Below are 11,349 nucleotides of genomic sequence, written 5' to 3' on the forward strand. Positions count from 1 at the left end.
TTTCAGTTCACTGCAGCTAGCGACTGGAACGAGCTGCAACAAACACTCAAATGGACAGTTCTCAATCTCTTCATTCAAAGAATCAATCATGGACACTGACAGTTGTGGCTGCATTGTGTGATGTATTGTTCTCTGTGCACTGTTTATCCCATGTTGCTGCCTTGCTATGTTGTCGTCTTATGTAGTGTTGTCTCTAGTCGTGATGTTTTTTTTGTCCTATATTTATATATTTTTTAATCCCAGCCACAGGAGGCCTTTTGGTAGTCCATTGTTTTCCACCACCATCGACAAAACATCTGTTTATGAAATTTCTCATAGAAGAACGTTGTCGCATCCCTCCGATAGAGTTCCAGACACTTGTAGAATCTAGGCATTGAAGCTGTTCTGGCTCGTGGCGGCCCAACACCCTATTAATACGCATTATGTTGGAGTTTCCTTTATTTTGTCAGTTACTTGTATATCCAGTGGGATAATATATCCCCATCCATCTGTCTCGATCTTGTACGATCGTATCCAAAGGACTGTCTTCTGGATGTGTTAACTGAACTATATTATTGATGCTAAAACCTTTTGTAATTAAATGTATCCACTGTCCATTTTTCATGTGTAATGCGAATTGTTTGACATCTTAATTCTGTTAAAATATGCATGCTTTTTATTTATTCAGACTAATATCACTAAGATTATCAGGCTTGCGCAACCATGTTTCCATACAATTCTTTTCCAGAGAAACACCACCGGACATAGGGTAGCCATCAAGCAACAGTATTAACAAGCATTCTTTTAATCATTTGTCTTGCAGTTAGTCGTCATTAAACCCCCAAAACATAATTCAGTAAAAATGTAATTTATTTCAGCATGACACACTTCAAATGTGCAGAATTGGAGATTGAGAATGCTAATAGTTAATTCCAAATATACTGTCGATCGAGTAATTGTTTCTACATCTCATTTTGCCTATAGACTCAGTAAAGTAAGCACAGACATCAACGAAAGCCTTGAACCAATGACCCTTACACGGACTGCCAGTCTTCCAAGTGGAAAAGGCACCGTTTGTCTACGCACGATGTAGGGCTGGTGCTACAAGAGACTGCACTAAAGAGAGTATTCATCCACATTAAATAATCAGGTTTTTTTTTTTTTTTTTTTTTTTTTTTTAAACATTATTCAGTAGAGTCGGGCCCCGAATCCAAAAGTCTGTTTGATGGCTTCAAAGTAGTGTCTCTTCCAACCCTCCTTTGTCCGATCCTCCTCTACCGTCGGGACTCCTTTAAATTCTACCTTCAGCTCAGTCTCATTGCCTCTATCCTTCATGTTCAGGGTAATAGTTGCATAGTGCTCTGGAAAAGGGAAATCAGAGCCAGTTTTAGAATCACTTGTTGCTAAAACAATAATATATCCAAGCCAGTTATGTTACTATCCAAGGTTTCTCAAGTCCAGTTGTGGGCACCCAAAGGGTATGCACGGTTTTGTTCCTGCCAAGTAGCAACACACTGGATCCAACTAATCATCATGCCTGTAATTAGTTGAGTCAGGTGTGTTCATTGTAGGATGGACCAAATCCTATATACCCTGAGGGTGCCCAGGAGCAGAGTAGAGAAAGCAGTTAAGAATTGTAGAAATTACCCGTATAAAAAAAAAAAGACCTAAGTAGAGAAATGCTGAAAGTTGCCCAGGAACACACACAAATCAAGGGCCGCACTGGGCAAGGTGGGGAAACCTACCACATGGCCAGGTCTTGAACCTCCATTTCATAACTATCTTTTCATCTGGGACCTGAGAAGTGGAAACCAAAACCAGTTAGATTTGGTATTTCTCCACCAATGGGTCATGATCAACAGAACATGAGCTCAAGCAGATGCATGTCCTCACCAGCTCCAGAAACTCTCCGTTGACGCTTCCCTCTAGCAGCTGAAACTTCCCTCCTTTGTCTCCGTCGACCACTGCTGCAGCATGGGTGAACGCCTGGACCATCTGCATTTACAAGAGAGGAGACCCTAGATTAGTCAAATCAGCACTGATTCTTATGCCTTCAGCCAATTGTAGTCATAATTGAAAAGAGTTATGGGACGACAATTTAAAAAGTAGGTAGGCGTTATATTATAATAGGCAACATTTTTAAAGCGGAAGTAATCCACTGAGTTAAAGTCTAGTCCATTGAGGTTGGTCTTCAATCCCTATTAAAAGCAACAGATGCGGTAAAATCCAACATAAGGGTATTGGAGTGAATAAAAAACATTTGCACTGAAAATGATTTGCAGTGGTGAAATTATTTGCACTAGTGAAGTACAGGAGAAAAACGATAGAATTGATTTGCTATCAAAACCTTGGTAGAATGCACTCATATATACTTACTGGTTTTCTGTGCAAATTGTATTTATGCAAATTGTGTCAATTCAGCTTTGTTGCTATTGCTATTTTAATGTCAAATTTGTGAATTAAACCATTCTCTACTGACTAGGGAAAGTACTGGGGTGTATTCATTAGTGCACACCGTAGAAAAACTTTTCGCAACGGGAATGTTTTGCAATGAAAACCAAATTAAAAGTTTATTTCCAAAATGCTATTAAACTTTTTCATCAGAAATGATTGCATATGGGTACCTTCATGTGTTTTAAATATTACACATCTCATTTATAGATTTTAGATATTAATTAAACAATTGTTTTTGCAAAACGCTGTATTATGGTTAGCTGGAATGGAATGTTTGTATCCTGTATATTTGACTCTCATATGTGGTTGTCTCACCTAGCGATCGTAAGATGAATGCACTAAGCTAAGTCGCTCTGGATAAAAGCATCTGCTAAATGACAAATGTGAAATGTAAATGTTTTAAATACAGATCTCATATGACAGTATTTTATTATGTTTTATGTCACAAAGCTGTATTTGTTATGTTTGAAACCTGAGGCGGATATACAGCGGCTTGCTAAGAATCCTGATTTGTCTCTCTGAAATGAAAACATTAAGTGGTAGATTTTAAACAAATAGATGTCTCATTACACAACCCAATGCCATGATTAGATTGTGAAAAAACTTGTACATTCTTGAAACAATAAATGTTAATTTACCAACATTTCTGAAAATGGATATATAGCTTTTTGAATATAAACTCTTCCAAGTGTTTATTGGACAAGTTCAGGTTGTCCCTCCAGTTTCTGCCCTTACGCGTTTGTTTGGTTCCTAGTGAATTCATCCCTGAATTGGTTTCCAAGCATATTACTTCAGCCTGTCATATCTGGCCCAATCAGTGATGTTGGAGGAAAGGACAAGGAAGGGAAGCTAGTATTTGACTACTTTACTACTCACGTCCTGGTTGATGAAGGTTCTGTACAGCTCGTCAGGTGAGGTGAGGAAGGTCTCCTTGAGACTAAACTTGCAGGTGGGGATCTTGACCCCTGTGCTAGGAGAGGGGGCTGATACGGAGGATCCAATCTGGGGACAGACAAGCGTGATCATCCTGTTATTCATAAATTCTGATTATGAATACTTAAAATCCAGAACGTGGGAAGTTCAGTAGATGGATTACGTATTGGATTCATTATGTGGCGCTTTACATCAATAAGGGGGATGGGGAAATCACTTAATTCACTACCCATGTTGGAATTCTACTTGAATGGACACTTATCAGTTGAATTCTTGTCAATAAAAAAAGTTTTTAATCATGCTCATTAGCCCCTTGATACAGGGGTTCTTTGATTGTCTCTCCATTCTTCCCCCTTCTCCTTTTGTGTGTATGGGATTGAAGTTAATATTAGCTGGAGTTTCCACCATTGTTAAATCCATGACGGATGTGAAATAGAAAGGAGAAAGGTAGATAATGGGAACGTAAGGTGAGAAGGCAACTGCCACCCACCTGGGTTTTGTCCACTTTGACCTTTGTCTGCGTTGGCTGTGGCTTGCTCGCCACTCCATTCGCCGTTGGGAGGATCATGCCCTGAGTGAACTCTGCATTCACCGGAAAAGTTCAATTTCAATCAGTATCAAGCTCAACTATTAATATCTGTATAAACAGGCACAAGGGTTAAATTGACTTTAATAAATAAAGGCCTCACCGGATTTTAGGTGATCCACATAGCTCCCCAGGGCAGCGCGCACTTTCTTCGCTCCCTCCTTCTTCATGAGTTCGGTGAGGGTTGTGTTGGGTTCATCTTTGCAAAGTGACACACTGATCTGTGCCGGGGGGGGGGGGGGGGCAAAGATAATACCCAATGTTAGGTGTGGTCTTGTTCTTTTTACCATTACAAAAGTAACGCAAAGAAATAACATTACAACCAATAGCCATCAGCGGTCGATGTGCAAATTCGCATTCTGTCATAACCTACATCTAGGTCGTCCATGTCATTTTCATCAGAGAGGTTGGGAACTTCGATGTTCCCTTTGTACTTGATTCCGGATTTTGATGTTCCTGGGACAGAGCGAGAGAGAAAGATGTCATGAAGCCTACTTTGAAGAGACACTATGACAACCCACCCACTTCTCACTGAACCCCTGGGGCTTTGTGTGCTGGAGAATATAATTACAGTCTCATTGCCATGGAAACAAGGGCTATGCTGCTCTTTAGTAGGCAAAACCCTCTGCTTCAAACAAAATGTAGGATACATTTGGTAGAAAATACACTGGCAGAAAACCTATGTTCAACATGAGTTCCATATAGAGTGATGTGTGTGTGTGTGTGTGTGTCTGCTAGTGGTCACGAGGCCAAGTATCATGATACCACGGTAGGAAGAAAATAGCCTAGCCGTCCCCTTTGCCTTGTCCCCCGGATGCTTGTTCCTGTTTTCTTAATCTTCTGAGCAGGTGCTACGCAGAAACCTGTCAATTAAATTCACACTTCCACTCAATACAATTCACACTTCTACTTGTATAGAATACGGCGTAGATCGGCTGATTTGCTCATATTTGCAAAGGCCTACCTTTGGCTGCAGGAATATACGGGCGTGAGCTGCATGTCATTGTGGCAGGCTTCAGTTAACACACCTCCCCTCCTTCACATGGTCTCCCCAAAACACACCACTCTCTCTCCCACAAACACTGCTCCCAACTTTCAAAACACTAAGCACCAAACAGAACTTAAGGAGCACCAGAAAGAGATCAGTTTGATGTATTTTAGGCTTCCGTTAGGCCTATATGAATCACATCTCATGAGTAGCAGACCCTTTTCCTTTCTTCCTGTGCCAATCAAATTAGCCTAAACCAACTTTTAAGGTTGTTAGCTAGCTAGGGTACATGACTGAACACTTATCAAACCAATAATTAGCGACCCGGGATTAGTTTAAAACGGCCTGCGACATGGTTTGTGAAACGATATAAAATGCACGCGAATACCAATAGAAAGAATAAAAGGCATCTCTGGTAATATGGGTCTTATTTGAACCGCTTAGGCTAGAGACAAGGCATTTTCTTTGCTGTAAAGCTGCACGCATGCTTGTCAATTTCCCCTCTCTGGCACTCACGAGGCTGCGTGATAGCGAACTGGCAGTCTACTCAGACTGGCCTGTGCTTATGGCTTGTAACAGCCGACTAAATGAAACAATGTATCAAATCTTGCGGCTGCTCCAATTGAACAAATCTACAACCATAACAGAAGACTCATCAGGGCCTGTGCACCCCCACCACATCTAAATTATATATTTTTTAAACTGATGGAGGAATAGATGTGCATGAAGAGTGGACGGAGCGAAGCGGTGAGTGAGGGCTGGAAGAGGATGTGGTTGGCTGATTACAGCTACCACAAGTGATATGCGCATACAAGTGAAGTGGATATTATTGAACCGGAGCTTACTTGTGGCCGTTGCTTAAATTCCACTGAATTTATTAACAAACTAGGTGCCAGCAGGTTCATTTGATCGGTAAGGCCGAAATATTCAGTAATATTATATGAAACGGTACTACGGTATTCTAAAAAGTTGGCATCAGTATCATGACGTTTTAGTGCCGTTATACCGTATACCGTTCAACACTAGTATCTGCTGCACTCACCAGTCCACGTAGCCTTGACGTTCCACTCGTAGAAGTAGATGAGCTTCCCCTTGCGGTTGTTGATGGATGCCTCACCGTCCAGATTGGGGATGTCAGTGACCTCGCAGCTCCCCTCTGGGCCCTCCACGCGCAGCCCCAATAGAAGCTCCTTCAGCTTGTCTGTTGACCAGCCGGTCACATCTCGTTCGGTCCTGTAGGGACAAACAATGAACATATTCAACTGGGTCGCGTTCATTGGGAAATAGTCAATGTAACAAAGCATTCTATAACAGAATCAAGCAGTTGTTATTGGAGGACTTCCCCGTTTCAAGGGCTTTTTCTAGAGGGACTCAAAAGTCAAGCTCCTTTAATAACATTCATACGCAAGTGAATTGTTTCCTGTAAAAATATTGTTCAGTTGTAGTTAAGGGGATTCGTTGACAGCGTTTACTTAGCTCGCACCATGATCAGTGAGGCAGACCATTATGTAATTTCCCCCGAATAAAAGTAATGATCAGGTAGAGAAAACATTTTCACTCTCACACTCGTAGCTCTTTTCGGTTCAGAGGGTTGTGATCATTGCTACCGTTTGGTGTCAAGTGTTATAAATATCCCCCATCTGCACCACAGTTGTACCCTGTCCCCGGTGCTCCAGAAATAGCTTTGCTTAAAACCCTTCAGTCAGTGCCACCAACTAGAACATTCCAGAGGCTTCGACAGACCACAGGGGAAGAAAACCAAAACCTGGGAGCCTAACACTCAAAACATTTTGATAACCGTGTGAATCTCTCCGACAAGGTGACTTATCAATATAGCGTGCTCTATTTACCCAGATTTGAAAATTAGAATTACCATCAAAGTAGCTATCATGAAAGACTGCAAGTCCCTGCACATCATCTCTAGCTGACACCGTCACTGTCAACTTGCTAGCTACTTTAAAAAAGTGTATTTACTGTTCTATATCTTATTGAACTAATATTTGTTTATGCATTTGGCCTTGTATAGAAGACTATCCTAGTAGCAGTCTAGTATTTATAACATGCCATGAATACTAAGATTCTCTGCAAAAAAAGAACTAGTTATCTAGTTGATATTAGCCTAATAACCTTACTTCAGCTAACCAGATCCTCTTCTCCTTCAGCCAGTGTGAGTCTTTCCTTAACCATATGAAATATTTCAATTCATGGTGTCAGAATGCACTGCTGTATGAAAAGAAATTCAGAACTAACTTGTTGACATGTTCTGTTGCAGATTCAAACCCAGATCAACTCATTGCAGAATGTATCCATTATGGATAAGTGTATTTGACAATGCATCTCGTCACCCATCAAATGACGTCACACCTGAAGTCCAACAATTACATTATTTAAGAAATCAAAATAGTAAATGCATACATATAAACCTCTGAATTTAAGACAACATTAAAATGATTTAGTCAATGTCACAAACCTGGAATGTTAAAGAGCACCATATGAACTATTAGTATCATCATCATCCGAGAGCACACAGATTCTGCTTTTCCATTTTAGGAATTAGACCAGCACAAATAAGTTTTAAAACAGAATATTGTGATTTTGGTAGGCAAGTTACAAATTGAAATAGTATTTTTTACCAAAGCTAGCCAACTCCAGGAGAATGAGAAACACACATACTCAAAACAAGGAAGCAATGCCTAATCGCAGCTATATCAACACACTTCTTGTCAATTTAACAGGTCCATGTTGCTGCTGTCAATTGTGAGCAGATTATTTACCACTGCATTCAGTCTGAACCCCAGAATAAGCAGCAGGAGGACAACATTACACAGGTGAAAAAAAGGTAGCAAAAACAATACACCACAACACTTAAACATGTTACTGAGTCTAGATGTTATCAAATCAGGAGAATAACAAGTGAAGGAAGCAGCATAGGGAAAATGGGCGAAGGTAGGGTGGGTTTATAGAGATAAGATTTAAACGTGAAGTGTTGAAAGACAATAACAAAGGTATAGTGTGAAGTAATGGTTAACTAGAGAGATGGTTGACCATGGAATAAACATAAAATGGGGTGCTTGTGTGCTTCTGCAGCACTTTTAGGCCCATGTCCAGTCATACTCTGGGTCTCAGTATGTGTCCCTTGACATCATTCCATCTCAGTTGCAGCATTCAATTCATGGTCATCGTGTGCCTATGAATTACAACATTAAAGACAATGAGTGATCACAGCATTTCCACATATTGAGCCATAGACCATACAACTTCAGCATTGAGGATAGCATGTTGTTGACAACATGGTGGTGTACACTGTCTACTGTGTGTAAATGATGGAAGAATCTTACAATCAAATGGACCTAAGGCTGGTGTATGTGCTTCCTTAGGCCTGCACATCAACCAGTACTGGGAACACTGTAGACTTGGAATGCTTGCTCTCAAAGTGCTGCTTGAACGTCTTCGGGTCTGCATCTATAAACATCAAGTACAAAATGGAGAAAGTTAATCTGTGGCTTAGATTGAAATCAGAAATTGACAAATTATAAACTAAGCAATACGATGCAAAAAACAAGACTGTACCACACAGGCCAGTACTATTGTCTACACATGGAGAGAAACCTAAAGGCATGCACGGTACTAACCAATACTACTCAACCGACAGACAGGGCAGGTGTGGACCTGGGCTGCTTCTGGTTCGCAGCTGCTGCCGTCTTAGCAGCCACAGCATCAGTCAACAAGTTCAACTTGAGAGTGGAGCATGCGTTATATATCAATAAACCCATGCAACGTCTTCCTGCAATGTCTGAAACAGACCAAAGCAGGAGAATAGTGTTCCAGGTTGAAACAGCTTACCTAGTTGAGAGGTGGCAAGACTCAGGCACACCCACTGGTTCTGGAATAGAGAAGGTGCAAATAAGGTTTGCAATTTGGCATCAATAACATGACAGTAATTCTACCTCAAATAAACATGCGAGTACCAATTACTTTAAAACCCACCATAGTAGGACGGACTAAATAAGGTTACATAACATTGCATACTAGCTATACTAATGATCTGTCCAGACGATAACAGCAAACAATGTTTTTCCACAGTAAATTACGCACACTGTTGACTCAAGAGGACGCTAATCAGTCCATCTCTGAAACCTCCCAAAAAGCAAGACTAAAATAATACAGCTAGCTAGGGTAGCTATAAGTCAAGTAGGCTACCCACCCCTCACCCACAAACACACAAAGAATGCCTAGCCCTAGCTTCACCATCTAAGTTAAATAGCAAGCTAGACTTAGTTTATAAAGCCAAAGACAACTAAACTTGTTTTCATTAATTTATCATAAATTTAAATGGCTAGAGAAACAAACGGTTAATATAGCCACCTAGCCAGGCTAATGTTGCTAACTAGATAATCGGCTATTTCAATTTAAAACTTGCCCAAGACAATTAACAATTTCTGATTGACTAAATGAGGCTAACATTAGATAGCTAATCCAGAGATTCTTACCTTTTCCTCAATTTGTCAGTATCGTCCAGATCTTCAAGGCCCTGGTGAGTGTCGTTAAGCTTGAGACAGGCATTTGTAGTTCTTGATGATATCCGCATTAGCAGCTAATTAGCATAGTTATCAAAACGTACCGGCAGGGTAAACCTACATGAAAACACAGCCTTCTAATCCACAATGGCTCAAACGAACGGTGGAAAAACGATTGGAACCATTTGTGTTTGACCGCTAGGTTTTATATGTATTACGACTAATACTAACGTAAACTATAAGTAAGTGGATCGTCCACCAAAGTTACATATCTTTCACTCTCATTGAAAGCAAGTCTAAAAAGCATTAGATATGTTCTATATGCAGTATTTATATTGCTTCCATTCCTTAGATTTCGTTTTTGTATCTTTTACTTTTGGTAACGTTATTGTACACCAGCTATATTTTTGGTCATGGGAAATATTTCATAGCAGTTTAGAAAGTACAATTATTCTCTACACTATACTTACTTGTTTTGTCAGATTAACTGAAAAGAGGCTAACTATTACAATTTTAGCAACCAAGAAATGGCGGAGCTGTTTCTGCATAGTGCATCAGAGCGCAGAAATAGTCTAGGATCGAGAGCTACTGAACGCTCAACTTCGATCTCATAAAAAAAACGTAGTTGAACGTTTCGTTCTCATAAGATAACGTAGGTGAGCGTTCCTCGGCTTATGGACAGTACAGCTCAGATGCTGCTGTAGCCTCTCTCAACCCCTCACTTGATAACGAAGAACAGAAACGGAGGTGCAGGTTATGCAATGTATACGACAGCATAATCGAATCCCACAAAACATGCGATATTTGAAAAGGGCCTTTTGCCGAGATCTTCAACTGGATCTGAGACAGCCCATCAAGCTGAAGAAAGCACACTAACGTTACTCACCAATGCCAGTTATTGACGTTTGTTGCATCGGCTCTCTCCTCCACGATCCAGCGTGGATCCCCTTCTCCCCATTTCGCCATGATGACAGCGGTGTCTAGTTAATGGGTTAGCTACAGTAGCTAATGTTATTTGCTAGCTACTACCAAAAAAAACTGCTCAAAATGATTTCCTAAAGCTGGCTAACGTCAGCTAACTAACTAGTTAAATGAATTACAAATGCTTATAACCAAAAAGGTTGAAACGTGACGAAAAGCTACGTTAGCTACACAGTTAGCCACAGGCTAACGTTGGTAATATCAACCTAGATGGAAAAGTGTAGCTACTATGTATGTATTTGTAACTGACAAATTCAATTAATCGCTAACCAAAACATTAACTTTAGCTAAACCGACTGTAAATCCTTTGTATTTCATATATCTAAAACTGCGTTATGGCCGTAGAAATGTACCTGAGCGCCGGTGAGCTTGGTTTTAGGACTCCTGGTTTTTCTCGAAAACTCGTTTTGAAATGCAAGGAGCTTGCGCACTCGCCGTAGAATTTACTAGAAGCGGACTAGAAATGACTGGAAGGGAAATTTACTAGAAGCGGATGTAGCTACATGCGGAAGTTCCTGTCAAAAGGAAATGGTCGTCACTAGTTCCCAAAGCCACACACCTTGCCTATTTCTACCATTTATTTTCTTTAAAATTATGCCTTACCTTCAATTAAGACAAAAATAATCGTTTTTTTTTCTCCATGAATTATTACGATATAGCGTCTTTGTGGCAACTAGTGGAAACCAAATAAAAGCCCCGATATTTATTTTTACATTTAAAAACAAATAAAGCCTGTTTACAGTACTAACAGTATTTGATATCAAGACACGTCTTAATACTAAACATATTGCTTTTGTTTGGAAAATGTGTGACAGGAAAGTGATTCCCCTCAGTCTCTCTACTCTATCGGTTCCACAATATGATGTTATTAAGAAATTATAACATTGTCCCTATTTGGACGTTTTAATTCA

The 11,349-nt window shown here is 40.2% G+C and overlaps 1 protein-coding gene across 1 annotated transcript; it reads right to left on the reverse strand.

Annotated features, from left to right (window-relative positions):
* Window positions 1-831: 831 nt before the first annotated feature.
* On the reverse strand, window positions 832-11,137 carry ahsa1a (AHA1, activator of heat shock protein ATPase homolog 1a). The gene is made up of 10 exons (XM_046291845.1): window positions 10,792-11,137; window positions 10,344-10,462; window positions 5,983-6,173; window positions 4,326-4,408; window positions 4,056-4,173; window positions 3,857-3,948; window positions 3,310-3,435; window positions 1,873-1,974; window positions 1,725-1,776; window positions 832-1,340 (listed from the first exon to the last, which is right to left on the reverse strand). Exons 2-10 carry the CDS (start codon window positions 10,421-10,423, stop codon window positions 1,168-1,170), a joined length of 1,017 nt encoding a protein of 338 aa, XP_046147801.1. The 5' UTR covers window positions 10,424-10,462; window positions 10,792-11,137; the 3' UTR covers window positions 832-1,167.
* Between the last annotated feature and the right edge of the window lie 212 nt (window positions 11,138-11,349).

This window comes from Oncorhynchus gorbuscha, linkage group LG12 (assembly GCF_021184085.1).
Source record: "Oncorhynchus gorbuscha isolate QuinsamMale2020 ecotype Even-year linkage group LG12, OgorEven_v1.0, whole genome shotgun sequence".
NCBI lineage: Eukaryota > Metazoa > Chordata > Actinopteri > Salmoniformes > Salmonidae > Oncorhynchus > Oncorhynchus gorbuscha.